At 43.3% G+C, this 17736-nt stretch overlaps 1 protein-coding gene across 1 annotated transcript in view; it reads left to right on the top strand.

Annotated features, from left to right (window-relative positions):
* The first annotated feature begins 12432 nt into the window (after positions 1 to 12432).
* SRFBP1 (serum response factor binding protein 1) overlaps positions 12433 to 17736 on the top strand; it is a 63200-nt gene continuing 57896 nt past the window's right edge. Inside the window, exon 1 of the mRNA XM_062189269.1 lies at positions 12433 to 12531. Within this exon, the coding sequence (XP_062045253.1) occupies positions 12460 to 12531 (72 nt within the window). The 5' untranslated portion in view covers positions 12433 to 12459. The remainder of the gene's footprint in view (positions 12532 to 17736) is intronic.

The following is a 17736-nucleotide window of genomic DNA, read 5'->3' as shown; positions in this document are numbered from 1 at the left end:
GTTAATAATCATGGCAGAAGTAAACCCATTCATCAATTGAAACCATAGTTTGGCCATGAATAAAACACTTCAGGAAAAAAATCAATGAAATGTCTTGCAAGACTTGGTCTATGAATTTACAATAAAAAGTACTATTTGTTTTAATATTAATTATAAATCACGTACTATGTATCTTATACACCAATATAGTTTATAATGAACACACAAATAATTTCCATCCACTGAGAGCAGGTTAAGCATTTAGTGGCAACAAACTCTACAAAAAATACTTACAAATGTCCTAAGTGGACATATATATGGATATATATTATTTATGATGGCAGCAATGGGCATCAAACACTAAAATAGAAGATAGGTAAAATGGAAACTATACAACATGAACAATTACAAGTATGACACGATCACATAGTAACATAATCATGCAACATCATGATCAGTGAACAATTTCAAACACAATCAGATAAATCCACATTTTGCAAAACTGTTGACCCCCCAAAATACATTAAATACAATAAAATAATTAGCTACCATAGGGATTGTGAGATGTAGGGGTGAAAAGAGGAAGTACATAAGCAAAATAACAAACAAACTTTGCACTGATCAATGATGAAAATATGCCATGAATATAGGAGTATCACTAACTCACCCAGAGTCACCCCAAATTGCTTGTGGAGTTGGGGTGGAGTGACGCCTGAGTTAAGGTATACAGGATAAGAATAAAAACAAAACTTGGTGGATGGACTCCTGGGCAAAGATGAGCAATGAGGTATCAAAGAGGCATTTCAGGGCAAGTATTGTGGTGCAACAGCTTAATCTACTGACTGGGACACCCCCATCCCATCTGGCAGCACTGGTTCAAATCCCTGCTCTTCTACTTCTGATCCAGCCACTGGCTAGTTCACCAGCAGAGGATCCTGTGGGAGACCCAGATGGAATTCCTAGCTCCTGGTTTCAGCTTGGCCCATCCCCAGCTGTTGCGGGCATTTAGAGAGTGAACCTCTTTCTCTCTGTCTCTCTCTCTGTCACTCTGACTTTAAAAAAGAAAAAAAGTGTTTCATGTCAAGAATCAGTACCTACATTCAATAAGGGATATCACAGGAAATGGTGCAAAATTTTCAATGTTTATAAAATTTTGAAGCGATTTGGAGATGTCAGTAAGGACAAAAAGCTGAAGAGCTGTTGTACACACATGCTAGTCCACCTCCCATTGCTGTAACAAAGTGCCTGAGGCTGACTGAGTCCCTGGTGAAGTAAAGGTTTACTTGGTTCAACGGTGACTGAGTTATGTCATCAGTATTCCAGTGAGAGACACCTGGCTGATTCACAACAAGGCAGAGGAAAAGACCATGGGGAACCAGCTGCATGCAAAAGGATTAGACACTCTCAAGGAAACCGACTGTCCCCTTGGGAGAACTATGTTAATCCCTTATAGGAGTGTGTCCCCAGTGACCCAATTACCTTCCAATAAGGCACAGCTCTTCAAGGTTCTGACCCCTCAACACCACCACACTGTGTCCACACGAATCTTTGTGGACAAACCACATCCAAACCATAGATTCATGCAAAGAGGTTTGGTTTTTCTTCTGAAAATCAGTGAAAAACTCCGTGAATGATTTTAGGGGTGGGAGGGATGTTACGATGAGTTTTGTTTAAGAAAGCTCACTGACAATGTGGCATGGGTCAGCCATGTTCAGTCTCAAGGCAAGAAGAGAACTTTATCAATGACTGCTTTTTTGTCAAAATGGCTTGTTCATGGTGATAACAGAAGTACACGGACCTGTGGTGAGCACAGTCTTGATTTTAAATTCCCTGAACATAAAGGCTTTGCTCTCATTGCCTCAGCAACTGGCCTCTCCCAAAGACCAGGCCTCAGTGGCTCCTCACACTATTCACAGTCAGTTCTCACAAGCTTGAACACACATCAAGGATTTCCAGCCTCAGCATGATCGACATTTTGGGCCAAGTCATTCTGTCTGGAATGGAGTGCCCACAGTCTGGCAAAGCTTCTAACTCAGAGAGAAAGGGGATCATGGGCTCAACCAGCACATTCAGGCAAATCAACCCTGCAAAGGACCGGGATGGAGATATTGTACCTGGAGCTCTCAGCTGAGTACCTGGGAGATCACTGGTGACCTTTTTAAGTGAGTTCCAGTGCAGTGGCAACAGGGAAAGTTACCAACGGGCAGCACATTCACGAATAGCTGGAATGTGATGAAGCAGAGCTAGTGATTGACTATGAATTTGGAAAAGCAAGAAAGCTTCTCTGTCAAACTCTACTTTTTATCAAAGAAACAACATTCAATTCCTTCAGTGACAGGCCAAGTGACCTGCCAATTTTAACTCCACCAGCTACCACTCTCTTGGTTTTAATGGGTAAGTGGCCCACAATGTTTGCTATAAAACCCTTGCCCCTTGATGGTTACATACAAATTGAAAACATTTCCTCTGAACAGGTTATCACTCCACTCACTTTAGTGTCTCTCAAGTTTTCATCAAGCAAAATTCCCTTTTAAATTACTCATTTTCAGATCCATGAATCCCCACGTATTTGAAACCCATTCTTCCTGTCTACTGAAATGATTTAGGGATTGGGGTGGTGGGCTCAAAACACTGCTCTCTCTTTAAAAAATGTCCCATTTAGGAGGGGATATGGACGGAAGGTATACTGAAGAAATGCAAAACATTTTAATTTTTATGTCTAACAACATTTTTGGGAATTTTTAGAGTTTATGAAAACTCCTTTAGAAACTCTGTTCGGTGTATCAAATAGATCATCTTTTGATACAGTTCTTATATTTCACTTATTTCCTCTGCTGGGAATTTTCCCTCTACTCCATAGATTCTTGTATTTTTAAGATTAATTTATTTGTTTATTTATTTTATTTATCTGAAAGGCAGAGCAAGATTGAGAGAGGGAGAGGGAACAGGGGAGAGAGAGAGGGAGAGAGAAAAAGAAAGAGGTTTTCTATGTGCTGCTTCATGCCCCAAATGGTTGAAACAGCAAGGTCTGTGCCAGGCTGAAGCCAGGAGCTAGGAACATCATCCCAGTCTCCCACAAGGGTGGCAAGGAACCCAGTAGTTGGGCATTCATCTGCTGCCCTCCCAGGCACATTAGCAGCAAGCTGGGTTGGAAGTGAGCACTTAGGACATGAACATGTGCTGTGATACAGGATGCCAATGTCACAGGCCATGGCTTGTCCCCTGTACCACAACAGTGGCCCCTCCACTCTAGTTACTGGAGTGCCACCTTTCCTTCAAAACTGTACCCAAATCCAACCTCTTCTAGGAAGACTTACAGTCAAATTGCTCTCTTACTACACGTAAAACTCCACTGATAATTTGTACTCTCACTGTGGCAGTCTGTCTTAATGTGAGAATTAAGAAAGTTACTGCTTGGTAAGTCCACAGGACATTAGCAATGCCTTCATTATTTTTGAAACTCCTACTGAACCTAGTATAATGCATTGCAAAATAGATTTTTCAAAAACATTTATTAAAATAAATCAAAGTCAATCAGTATGTTGAAGAAATTTGAACTGTGTTTAAGTAATATTTTCTACACTTAGCTTTAAATTATTATAAACTTTGTGACAGTAATCTTGAGCCTATCTTGGGCTGACTGGAAAATAATTAAAAGAAACAAATCATACATATAAAGAGATTTATAGTTTACAAAGTGTATTAGCTCAATACTTATTGAACAATTAGTTAACAATTAAGTGAATGGGAAATAATGGCTTTTTAGTCACAAATTATTAATGTAATATGTAATATGTAAACCCATATCATAAAGCTGTTACAAAGCTGACACCAGTGATTTTATACCAAGAGACTTGGTTTACCACTTACTACCCATGACCTTAGGCCTGCTTGTTATTCATAAGACATGAATCTCTCATTTGTACCATGTCTATCTCATGAAGTTAATGTCAAGATCAACTGTGATAAAGAAAATAACAGCAGCTTAAATTACGGACAGTTAAGTGTTTATCAAGGAGTCGACATCGTGTTCTCATTTAATCATCACAACAATCCTAGGAGACATATCATCATTCCCAATTTTACGAATAAAAAAAATCTTGGCAAAGACAGCCTACATAATTTGCCCAAGGGCACAGGGCTATTAAGGCGCAGAACTGGAACTTAACATCAGATAGTCTGGTTCCAGAGCAAAAGCCCTGTAGGTGATAGCAGCTCCATCACCTCAAATTTTGTAAAATGTAGGTGTATGACAAACCAGATATATCAAAATTTTAAGATCTAAACTCCTACATTAGCACTTTTCTTTAGATCTCCTAGAGCTATGAAACAACACATCTAATCAAGACAATCCATGAAAATGCAAGTCAAATTTAGGTAAAATATAATCTATGAGAGTATTGACTTAATAAAGATATTACTTAGTGAATTACCAATTACCTCCCTCCTATACAATGGCTAGTTACACTCTTTAATGTGTTATACATAAAAACACTGAATCTTAAATAAATCCATTAGTATTTCCATTAGAGGGCTTATTATCACTTAGCAACTCAAAAATCAAATCTGAAACATTAAGGGGTTAATCTAAGCATTAAAGAAATATAAGACATGGTAGATCCATCCATTTTCCTTCTACCTCAAAAGTGCTAACACATGATGCTTATTTAAGGTGCATTCTTCAACATCTTCAATTTCAATTGCAATCTGCAATTTGGAGAACAACACTGCCACCCAGGGGATACAGGCTTGGAAGTGCAGAGCCAGAAATACTAACTGCAGCAGTGGTTCTGGACTGTGGATGTTCCACCCAGCTGTGCTGTGATCTGTTCTGAATTGAGTAAAGACTGTAAATGGCAAGTTTTAAAATATCGCAGGATTCTCAATAAGAAGTCCTGTTTTATCCACTAATTCAAGCAAAAGCGAAAAATGTAGAGTTACAACCATCTCTTCTTGAGTGAGGCTCCATAACATTCTAACAACAATGATTATTAAAATACAGTTACATGGAGGGAAACGCCTTAAAGGAAAAAAAAAAAAAAAACACCAAACCAGTATACTCAAATATATCAAAATTTAAAAGGTAAATGAAAAAGTACAGCAACCACTTCTACTCATACCAAAACCTCTAGACAAATAAGCTACCTGGAAGCCAGCATTGTGGCATAGTTGGTAAAGCTACTGCCAGCAATGCTAGCATCCCATATGGGCACCAATTACTGTTTTGCCTATTCGACTTCCAATCCAGCTCCCTGCTAATGGTCTGAGAAAAGCAGCAGAAGATGGCCCAAGTGTTTGGGTCCCTGCACCCATATAGGAGACCCAGATGAAGCTCCTGGCTTTGGCCTGGCTCAGCCCTGGTCATGTGGTCCTCTGGAGACTGAACCAGTGGATGGCAGATCTCCCTTTCCCTCTCCCTCCCCTCCCCCCCCTCCATGATTTTCAAGATAATAAACCACAAATTAAAAAATAAATCCTATGAGTTTGATTAAACTGTCATAAAAAACACCAAATATCATTTCAAGTGGTGAAAATGCTAAAATCACTTCAATTAAAATCAGAAACAAGCTAGGGATACTCATTAACTGTTCATACTTAATATTTATTTTGGCAGTTCTGGCATATATAATAATACAACGAAATGTAATGTCAAAGATACTGAAAAGGAGAGGCAAATATCTTTCTTGTAAAAAATTGCAAACTGGGGCTGGCACCTTGGCTCACTTAGTTAGTCCTCCGCCTTCGGTGTCAGCATCCCATATGGGTGCCGGGTTCTAGTCCCAGTTGCTCCTCCTCCAGTCCAGCTCTCTGCTGTGGCCAGGGAGTGCAGTGGAGGATGGCCCAAGTGCTTGGGCCCTGCACACACATGGGAGACCAGGAGGAAGCACCTGGCTCCTGGCTTCGGATCAGCCCAGCTCTGGCCATGGCAGCCATTTGGGGGTGTGAACCAACAGAAGGAAGACCTTTCTCTCTGTCTCTCTCTCTCACTAATTCTACCTGTCAAACAATTTTTTAAAAAATTGCAAACTGAGAAAACATTCCTCCCCTTAAAAAAACTTGGAAAAGTAATTGGATAACAAATATACTCCCCCAAATTATAGTTTATTTCTATGCTGTAAATGAGATAAAACTTATAGAAATGAGAGAACATATTCTATGCACAAATGCAAAAAATCCATGAGAATGCATTTTAAATTTGACTTGATTTAAAAACTAACACAAATACATGTTACAAAATTCAAAAGGTACAAAAGAAAACACGAAGGGTTTACTTAAGTAAGTCCCTAGCCACTGACTTCCCCTCTCAAGAACAACTATGCTGTATAAACAAGTATAAATGGAGTGTATCTACAATTATCCTTCATCCAAAAACAATAGAATATATAGTGTAATGCCACTGGATTCATCATACAACATATCATGAAAAGTCTCCAAGCCAGTAAATAAGTGTGTGACTATTCTATTCAACAGGTTCTTTATTTAATCAGTTATGTGTTGATGGACAAGTGTCTTCCAATCTTTGGTCATGACAAACTTTTTTATGATGAGTAGCTAATGTACCATTAGCTTGTACTATATAACTGGCGTTTTTCTAGAAATACAACTGCAGGAGCCGGCATTGTGGCGCAGCGAGTTAAAGCCCTGGCCTCAAGTGCTGGCATCCCATATGAGCACCAGTTCTAGTCCCGGTTGCTCCTTTTCCGATCCAGCTCTCTGCTATGACCTGGGAAAGCAGTGAAAGATGGTACAAGTGCTTGGGCCCCTGTACCCACGTGGGAGACCTGGAAGAAGCACCTGGCTCCTGGCTTCGGATCGGTACAGCTCCGGCTGTTGACTCCATTTAGGGAGTGAACCAGCGGAAGGAAGACATTTCCCTCTTTCTCTCCTTCACACTGTCTGTAATTCTACCTCTCAAATAAATAAATAAAATCTTTAAAAAAAGAAAAAGAAATACAACTGCAAAGTTCAATAGTGTATTAGTCACCTATGACAAGCTGCTTTTGATGGAAGGAGGTTTATTTTGGAAGAAAATGTTGGAGCTTCACAGATGGAGATCAAATGGACCCCATCAGTTTCCTAGTGAGACCACAGTTTGGCAACGGTAGAAAGCACGGAGAGGGAGCAGCACGTGGTGACTCAGGAAGAAGGCATTTAGGGCAGGTCCAACTCAGGTTTACAATCAACCCTCTCATAAAAACTACCTTCCATGGGCACATAACCAGTGGCCCAAGGATCGTCCGCTGCACCCACATCCCAAAGACTATAGCTTTATTAAGTTCCCATACTTCTTAGTATCATTAGAATAAGACTTCTGGTTCAGACTTCAAATGTCTGCATTCGTTCTGGACGCTTACACTACCCAATTGTAGCAAATGGAAAGCATATTAAACTTCACAGCTTTACTGAGTACAATAGGCACAGCAAACTGCACACATGTTTAAACCATGCAGTTTAATATACTGTGACACAGATTCACTGTGAGAGCATCACCAAAATAAAGAACATGTGAAATCACTTCCAAAGCTTGACCATTTTTGTCATTTCTTCTTTCAGTCCTTTCATCTCTACTTCCCTACCTTCTGAAACAACCACTGATCTATTTTTGTCAGTATACTTACTCATTAGTGTGGATTTCCTATAAGTTCATATAAATTAAATTTCATGTAAATAGAGGAGAGTATGTCATCTTTTTATCTGAACTCTCAGCATAACTCTTCTGCTGTGCATACATATTATAGCATTGTGATTCCCTTTTAATTTGCTGGGTACTGTGTGTGACTGTGTGTGTGTATGTGTGTGTGTACCAGAGTAATTTAATTTGCTTATTGAATGGAATTTTTGGAATTTTGAACTGTGCATTTGAGATATCACGGGTAAAGCTGCACTGAACACTTGTGCAAATGCCTTTGTATAGACACATACTTCTATTTCTCTACTGACCTAGGAGGAAAATCCTCTCATAAGGGTGGTGGATAAATAACTTCTTAAAAATTTCCATATTGTTCTAAAGTGGTTGTACCATTCATCTTTCCCACCAGAAACGTTAGAGTGTTGTAGTTGCTCCACACCCCAGCTAGCTCGTGGCATGATTATACTGACTTTTAGACACTCCAATGGATGATTTACAGTACCACGCTGTGGTTTTAAATTTTAGTTCCCTGAGGACTAGTGACTAGTGATGCTGAATGTTTCCATGTCATTATTACTCTCCATATATCATTATAAGGGAAACATCTGCTCATACAATTTGGGTATTTTTATTGGGTTGGTTATTCACAAACAACTGAGTATAAAGAGTTTTTAAATACTCTAGATAACAGTTCTTTTTAAATTGCAAAATTTTCCCTCCATGTGGATTTCCTCTCTTCTCCTAACAATATCTTTTGAGGAATGGAAGTTTTATTGTTGGATCAATCCAATTTGTAAACGTATCTCTATATGAATTTTGCTTTCCATCAGATATCCAAATCTTTTTTGCCTAACTAGTGGTCACAAAGCTTTTGACTTCTGTTATCATTTAGAAGTTTTAAGTTTTACATTTAAGTATGTGGACCATTTTAAGGCTTTTGAATGTCTTGTGAGATCAGAGCCAAAGTGGGGTTTTTAGTCACTGGTGGTTTGTTTGCATATAGCTATCCAATGGTACAATTTGTTGAAAGTACTTTCTTTCCTTGGCCGGCGCCATGGCTCACTTGGCTAATCCTCTGCCTGCAGTGCTGGCACCCAGGTTCTAATCCCCGTTGGGGTGCCTGATTCAGTCCCAGTTGCTCCTCTTCCAGTCTAGCTCTCTGCTGTGGCCCACGAAGGCAGTGGAAGATGGCCCAAGTGCTTGGGCCCTGTGCCCACATGGGGGACCAGGAGGAAGCACCTGGCTCCTAGCTTCGGATCTGCGCAGTGCACCGGCCGTAGCAGCCACCTTGGGGGTGAACCAACAGAAGGAAGACCTTTCTCTCTCTCTCTCTCACTGTCTAACTCTGCCTGTCAAGAAAAAAAAGAAAATACTTTCTTTCCAGGGCCAGCACTGTAGCACAGTAGGTTAAAGTCCTGGCCTGCATCCCCGGCATCTCATGTGGGAGCCGGTTTAAGTCTCTTGGGAGTGAACCAGTGGATGGAAGACCTCTTTCTCTCTGTCTCTACCTCTCTCTATAACTCTTTCATATAAATAAATATTTTTAAAAAATAAAATACTTCCTTTCCACAACTAAATTGTCTTTCAAATCTTGTCAAAAGCATTTCTCTCTATATATATGCATATAGAAATATATAGAAATATATATAAGCATAAGGATTTATTTTTATTCCATTCTAATTTCTAACAGTTGTTCAGTTGCAATCTATAAACGTATGAATGCCACTTATGAATAGTGAAAAATTATAAAAATGGTAGTGTTCAAGCATTTTAGATGGGGAGCACATTATTTTCTTTGAGGTAATCAGGGTAAGAATTTTTTTGAAGAAAGTTGAGTGTTACAGATGTCCCTCTTCCCAGATTCATGGGTTGAAGCCTTAACTCTCCATGCAATGGTATATGGAGATGAGACTTTAGAGAGGTAACTGAGGTTAAATGAGGTCACAGTGATGAGACTCTAATCCAACAGGTTGGCACCCTCCTAAGAATAGGAAGCCTCTGGAGACTCTCTCCCCCCACCCCCACATGTGCACAGAGGAAAAGTCGTGTGAGGATGCAGCCACAAGAAGGCAAACCAGCTGGAAACCAAGAGAACCCAGATGGCATCTAAATCTTAAGACTTCTAGCCCTCAGAACTGTGGGAATAAATCCCTTTGTGGAAGCTACCGAGTCTGGGATATTCTGTTGTCAGCCCATGCAGACAAATCCAAAGGGATCTGAGGGTTGAAACCTAAAGCTTGAGCCCCTACTGAATGTGTCTGTTGACTCTTAGTTTGACTAACTGGAGGACTGAACTACATGACTAAATGGTCTCCAACTAGTTATATTGGTGATTAGAGCTTTGAGGTTTCATTTTTCTGACAACATTTAATTGATCCAGGTCCAGTTTTGTGTTTTATTTTCTATAGAATCTTACAGCCTCATTAAGATAAGCATGTTATTACCAGAGGAAATGTGAATAACTTAATGAAAGCAGGAGAATAGATTCATACCGTAGACAAAAAAAATAATTTTTGAGATGGCAGCATGAAAACAGAGGGGTGGGTTGACTTTGAGTTTGTATGTCTGGAACAAGTGACTTCATATTAATATTGTGAAGATGGAAAAATATTAGTCTCTAAAAACAAGAGCATTCAATTTTGTTCAAAACTTACAAGGAAAAGAACTGACAGTATGCACTGAGTTTCAAATTAGATCTGTTAACTTATGTTGGGAAACATGGAAAGAAAAGGATGCAAGGAACTTGACCTGGTCTTGAAAGCAAGTGCCCAAGAAAGCAGATGTGGCAGGGCAAGTATACAACGCAAGTATTTTTTTAGTGTGAGCTAAAAAAAAAATGGAGGAAAGCAATGTTGATGCATGGAACTGGCTTTGAAATGGAGGCACCGGAGAAAAATAGGGGTGGTCAAAAGGTTGCAAAGCTTTTAAGAGCCACTGGCAGGACAGGTGTTGCAGCACAGATGGTAAAGCTACCGCCTGCAATGCCAGCATCCCACATGGCTGCCAGTTTGAGTCTCAGGTACTCCACTCTGATCCAGCTTCCTGCTAATAGCCTGGGAAAAGCAATGAAAGACAGCACATGTGCTTGGGGCCCTGCTACCCACACGGGAGACCTGCAAGAAATTCGTGGCTCCTGGCTTCAGCCTGGCCCAGATCCAGCCACTGTAGTCATCTGAGGAGTAAACTAGGGGGTGGACGATCTCTCTCTCCCTGTCTCTCCCCCATCTCTGTAACTCTTTCAAAAAATTAAAAAATCTTTAAAAAAGAGCAGAACCACTGGCAATTTTCTAAAGAGTTATTTACTTATTCTAAGGGAGGGAAAGAGAGAGGGAAAAGGAGAGCGGGGAAGAGAGAGAGAGGGAGAGAGAGAGAGATACCTTTCATTCACTGAATGACCTACTCGTTCACACCTCAAATGCTCACAAAAGCAAGGCTGGTCCAGGTAAAACCAGGAGCCTAGAACTCCATCCAGATCTCCCACATGGGTGGCAGGAAGCTATGTACCTGGGACATCATTTGACACCTCCCAGGCACAACAGGAAGCTGTATCAGAATCACGGGGGTGGGGGGTGACCCAAACAACTAACATGGACATAGAAATCTCAAGCATCCCTAACTCCATGCACCACAACGTCTACCCTGACAAATCCTGTATTCATGTTTCCTGAAGTTTAAAGGATCACAGTGATAGCTTTCTCCTGCGTCAGAAGATCTATTTTCCTTAAAGCTCTACATTTATGGTGACCGACATTCTTTACTGTGTCCGACTATGCAGAATTTCTACTACGCACCTGAAGGTGAACCGGTTCCTACGCTCTAGGAGCTCAGCTCTAACGAGGGGAGGTACACAAACGCGGTGATTACAATTCGCTGTATCATCTAGCGATGGCAAAGAGAAAAAAAAAGGACAAGAATTTGGCAGTTAGTCCATCTGTGCTCAAAGCACACACGGAACCACAGCTCTGTCAAACCAAATACAAATCCGAGCTGCTCCACGTGGAGCCAGGAGTCCTGTGAGTTGGCAACATGGCCCTGCCGGGGCTGGTGTCCCGGACAAACGCGCTCTGGTCAGCTTTACAATTATTATCTTTGAATGTGAACTTGCTACGTGAAGGGGGACGGTGGGGCCAGCGCCCGTCTCAGCCCACGCGAGGCTCCGCGGCCCACAGCGTCCCCTGTTCCGTGGCGTCTCGCTCGCATCTCCCCACGCAGCAGCAGCACCCAGCCCCTACACCAGCTTGGGCTGCCCCGTGGCACCGTGAGGGTCTGCATCAGGCCCCCCGGGGTCAGCACATTAAGTCAGCCACACACTGGGGTCAGCGTGGTGGGGAGCGGTTGCGCCACCACCCGTGCACCGGCATCCCGCGTGCCCAGGGCTGGGGTCCCGGCCGCTCCACTTCCCACCCGGCTCCCTGCTAGTGGGCCTGGGAGAGGCAGAAGCAGCTCCTGGGTCCCGGCCCCAGCCTGGCCCAGCTTGGGCCCTTGCAGCCATTTGGGGCGTGAAGCAGTACATGGAAGATTTCTCTCTCTCTCTTTCCCTCCCTCCCTCTCTCTAATTCTGCCTTTCAAGTAAATCAATCTTTTTTTAAAAAAAAAGGGAAATATAATCTACAAGATTCCACACACATCCGGCCGCCAGCTCCCGACGGTTTCCGGGGAACGGCGAACGCCCGCGCGAGCGCCTCGGCGCCGGAAGTTGCTCCCTCTCTCAGTTCCGTTCTCCCTCCTCCCCTAGCGGCGTGCCTTTCATCCGGGCTTCAGCGCGCGCACAGGACGAGCGAGTTTTGGGCCAAGGAGGCCGCCGTTGGGGGGCGTGGCGACGCAGGCGCAGTTTAGGGAAGTGCGTTCACATGCTGGCGGCCGCCGATCCTCCTCCTGGGGCTACCATGGCTCAGCCGGCAACTCTGAACCTGAATAACGAGGTAAGCGACCGTGTCTTAGATCCCGCGGGGTTCCTCGGCCCTAGCCACGCGCGGTCTGGAGTGGGGCCGGGACGGGAGATGGCGGCCGGAGGCGCTTCTAGGTGGGCCCCGAGGTGTCCCGGAACTGCACGGTGTCCCGGTGACTAACCCCGGCGATTGGTCTGTCCCGTGGGTGTCTGTCCGCGGGACTTGGAGCCGATGCGGTGCCCTCCGTGCAGCGGAGCTTGCGAGGTGGTTGTGAAGGCTGAGGTGTGCCCGGCGCTCGGTGCGCGCCGCCCGCCGGGCGCGGTAGCCTCTCCCGAGAAACCGCACACGGCGGACGAGACGTCTACACGCGCTGCTCATCTGTTCCCGCGGCGATGTCGCATCTCGGCCGCGTTTACGGCAGCGCTCCGGAAGAGAGCTGTGTGAACGGGCTTCCCCCGGCTTCCCTCTCCCTCTGTCCCTCGCCTGTAATGCAGAACAGGGTTTGAAGTGTGGCCCCCCGGCCGTGCAGAGGCGGCTCGGTGACGTCAGTCCGAGGCAGGTGGGCATCCCGTGCACGGGGACCAGTGCTGGAGGGAAGGGTTGGTAGTGCGGGCTTGGGCGTGGGCAGGTCCTGAGGATCGGAAAGTGGTGAGAGGACGCGCAGTGTAGCGCTGCCTGACTGCGGGTCAGGGACTCTGACTCCAGCGGGGAGCAGAGAACGGGCTATACCGAGGCGAAGTCAGGGCGCTCAGTGCTGATTGCTAAGCATGGGTTAACCCCTTCTTTGTTTTTGCCAGGAGCTATCGGGTGCACTGTTTTCCGTTACTATTGCCCATGAGGTCTAAAGGATCTTACATCTGATTTTGTTGGTAATTCACAGGAAATGCTACGGAGTTCCCTGCCCAAGTTTAAAATAACTGTGGCGGCGTTCATGGCCGGGAATCGGCCATGTGAGGCTTTTCTCTTTTTGCACTTAGGTCATTCCCAGGCCTTGTGAAAAGCAGCTACGTTACCTCGTGGGACGCCTGTATCCCGGATCAGCGCCTGCCTGCCCTGCTCTGTTAACGCACGCTCTGAGCGGCAGTAGGCGGTGGCTCGAGTGTTTGTGTCCCTGCCACACATGCGGGAGACCTGGGTGGAGCTATAGCCTGTTGAGAGCTTTTGGGGACTGAACCAGTAGATGGAAGATGTCTGTCTCTCTGACCATCTGCATTTTAATTAAGATGAAAATTTTGAAAATTGACCTGCAAGAAGCCTTTGCTAAACCACCTTAGTGTGCGTAATGTGAGTGGTGTTTGTGCAGTCAGAGTGTTTTCTACTCTGAAAACATGTATTTGCCTGTTTCTGGCTCCCTGTGTTTCTATTTCCTGTAACGTACACATCCTATAAATGTTTGCTGGGTGGTTGAAGTTATCAAATCCGCAAGTATGCACATCCCCATTGAAGTAGGATATATTCTAATACAGAGGAAATAAAATAGAGAAAAATGTAGAGGTTATGTGGGGTTCATAATTTGAAGTTAACAAGGAAAAATCTATGAAGAGAAAACCATGTAAATTATCTACATTGAAAATTGGAAAAATACCAAAGAGAATGGAACCAACCAGGAATAAAAAGTACATGAACATGACAGGTAAAAAACTGATGTCATTACTAGAAAGTAGCTAATGGAAATTAGCAGAAACTGGGCAGAACAAATGCATTGACTTCTCCAAAGTGGAAATGAAGCTGAAAAGGGTTCATTTGTATATTTTCACTGCTTCTCTCCTTGCTGCCCCTCGTCCCGAGTTCTCTCTCTCACCAGAACTGTTGTGATGCCCTCCCGACCACTTTACACCGACTCCTCAGACGTTAACCTGATCTCCAAAGCGCTGCTGGAGCGCTCTCTTCCAACGTGAATCTGACCGTGCCCGCCTCTGTTAAAGCCTGTGTGCTGACCTCTGTTGCGTTTAGTGTAGCCGGTCCGACAGGAGCGCTCTCCGACCCGTGCTGCGCTTTCCCTCTGCCTCCAGTCATAGCTCCCACAGATCCTGTCACCTGCTGTTCCTTGGGTCTTAAACTCCTTTTCCTCTCTTTGGTCTGTTTGTCATGAGGTTTGAGAAACAATTCTTGGCTTTTGACTGTTGTTTTCAAATGTTGTTGCACCATTTAATTCTTTTCAGCACTTGTGATAGTGATCTGTGTGTGCAGGTGTACGAGTGTCTGAGTGAGTTCTTAACTCCATCTCCTGACAGAATTTTGCTCACGTTATATCCCAAATATTTATCTGTTGAATGAATAACAAGACGCATCATCTTTATATTCTTAATACCTTAAATTAGTTCTTAAGTGGGATTCCGGGATATATTTCAAAGGTTCTGTTACTGCCAGAATTGTGGGTAAATTTGTTTTATGTGTTTGTCTCTGGGAAAGAGAATCCATGGGCTCCATCAGATTCATAGAGGGTTTATATCTATATCTCTAGTATTATCTTTGAGATATCAGGATTCAGAACTGTGGTTTACTTTTTAGAAATCTGTGCTTCGTTATTCTTAAGACTTTTTTTTTTCTTTTTTTTTTTTTTTTTTGACAGGCAGAGTGGACAGTGAGAGAGAGAGACAGAGAGAAAGGTCTTCCTTTGCCGTTGGTTCACCCTCCAATGGCCACTGCACCGCACTGATCCGAAGTCAGGAGCCAGGTGCTTCTCCTGGTCTCCCATGCCGGTGCAGGGCCCAAGCACTTGGGCCATCCTCCACTGCACTCCCGGGCCACAGCAGAGAGCTGGCCTGGAAGAGGGGCAACCGGGACAGAACCGGCACTCCTACCGGAACTAGAACCTGAGGTGCCTGGATTAACCTATTGAGCCTCGGCGCCGACCTCAATTAAGACTTTTAAAAATGCTTTTTGGTAGTTAAATTACAAAACATTTAACTTCCCAGAATGTCTTTTGTGAAAGTAAAAGCCTGCCTGCAGCAACACCCGTTGATTATTTTATGTTGACTTTCAGTGTTTTTTGTCCTTAATAATCATATTATAAAAAAACTTCCCAAGGATGAAGCCTGGCTGATTTATAAAATTATTCTTGCCTCAAGAGTCTTAAAACACATTTGTTCTGAAGTAAAACTTTTCCTTTTAGGGCCAACACTATGGCGTAGAAGGTTAAATCTCCAGCTGCAGTGACAGCATCCCACATGGGTGCTGGTTGGAGTCCTGAGTGCTGCACTTTTTATCCAGCTCCCTGCTGATGTGCCTGGGAAAGCAGTGAAAGATGACCCAAGTCATTGGGCTCCTGCACTCACGTGGGAGACCTGGAAGAAGCTACTGGCTCCTGGCTTCAGCCTGGTCCAGCACTAGCCATTGTGGTCATTTTGGGAGTGAACCAGCGGATGGAAGATCGATTGATCTCTCCCCCCCCCCCACCTCTTCTTCTCTCTCTGCATCTCTGCATTTCATATTCATAAATAAATCTTTTTTAAAGTTTCCATTTTGACTTCACCTTAGGGTTACTTATGAAATGTTTTATCTTCCTCAGTACCTTATGTGAATTTTGAAAGGAATAAGTTTTATTACAGCGTCTTCCCTCACCCCTAGCACAGTACCTTGCCTACAGATACTAAGTAAGTATACACTTGGCAATGAATGCATCAGCTAATGTTCAGATTATATCCTACATGTTTACTTTTTACTCCTTTTCCATTAGAACTGGAAAAGCAAGGAAGCATAATTGAAACCACAGTGCCGTTGCATTTAGGAATAAAGAATTTGCAAACCTGGAGCTGGACTGGCTGTAGTCATCTGTTTCTTTGCACAGCAATGATATGTAAAATCAGGATTAGGAAGCAGAGTAATCTGATGACATACTTTAATTCCATAGTCAAGCCAAAGGCCATTGTATAAGAGTGGGTTTGCTTAATGCAAGTTAGCAATAAGCTTCTTAGAAAATTGCTTTCAGGGAAGGCTATTGGTTTAGTGGTTAAGCCACTGTTCAAGTTGCCTGCATCCCGTATTGGAATGCCTGATGTGAGTCCTGGCTCCTCTTGTGATCCAGCTTCCTGCTAATGTGCACCTTGGGAGACAGCAGGTGATGTCTCAAGTACGTGGCTCTCTGCCACCCACATGGAGACCTGAATTGAGTTCCGGGTTCCTGTGCCCTGACTGTTGCCAGGATTGGCTGGGAAGTGAACCAGCAGATGGAAGATTTCTCTTTCTGACTCTTGGCCTTTCAGATAAAGTGAAAATAAATTTTTTAAAAGAATCTCTTGGTGTTTTTTTAAGATAGTGCTGTAGTCTGCCCTCCACTTATCCATTTTTTTGCTTTCTGTGTTTTTAGTTCCCTACAGTTAACTACACTGTAAAAGTATTAAGTGGAAAATTGCAGAAATTAGCAGTTTATAACTTTTCAATGTACACTGTTCTGAGTAGGTTGTCCAAATCCTGCACCGTGCTGCCCAGGACCACTTACCCATGCTGTGTATACTGCCTACTCCTGAGTCACTTAGCAGCTGTCCTGGCTAACAGATTGACTCTTGTGGCATCACACTGCATTCTGGGAACACTTAATTTTCATATTAATGGCCCTTAAAGCTACACTTTTGCCAAAATACATAATTGTATTCTTTTTTATTATTTATTATTTTAATTGATATTTTACTGTGTTTAACTTATAAATTGAACTTTTTCATATATATATGTACATGTACATGAAAAAAACCACTTGTGTATGTAGGAATCAGTACTATCTACAGTTTCAGGCATTCACTAGGATTCTTAGAACATATCCCTCTTGGACAAATGAAATGACAATTAAGATAGAAATTAAAATGCAAGAAAAAATGATTTTTCCCAATACTGTAAATGAGAAGGATGTCAAGAACATATGCCTAATTATTTGCCTATGCTTATGAAGTTAAGAAACTCCAGTGTCATAATTGGGTACGTAGTACTTTTTTTTTTTTTTTTTTTTGACAGAGTGGACAGAGAGAGAGACAGAGAGAAAGGTCTTCCTTTTTGCCGTTGGTTCACCCTCCAATGGCCACTGCGGCCGGCGCACCACGCTGATCTGAAGCCAGGAGCCAGGTGCTTCTCCTGGTCTCCCATGCAGGTGTAGGACCTAAGCACTTGGGCCATCCTCCACTGCACTCCCGGGCCACAACAGAGAGCTGGCCTGGAAGAGGGGCAATTGGGACAGAATCCGGCACCCCGACCGGGACTAGAACCCAGTATGCCAGCGCCGCAGGCAGAGGATTAGCCTATTGAGCC

This window comes from Lepus europaeus, chromosome 4 (assembly GCF_033115175.1).
Source record: "Lepus europaeus isolate LE1 chromosome 4, mLepTim1.pri, whole genome shotgun sequence".
Classification (NCBI taxonomy): domain Eukaryota; kingdom Metazoa; phylum Chordata; class Mammalia; order Lagomorpha; family Leporidae; genus Lepus; species Lepus europaeus.
This window is presented reverse-complemented; position numbering and strand designations above follow the sequence as displayed.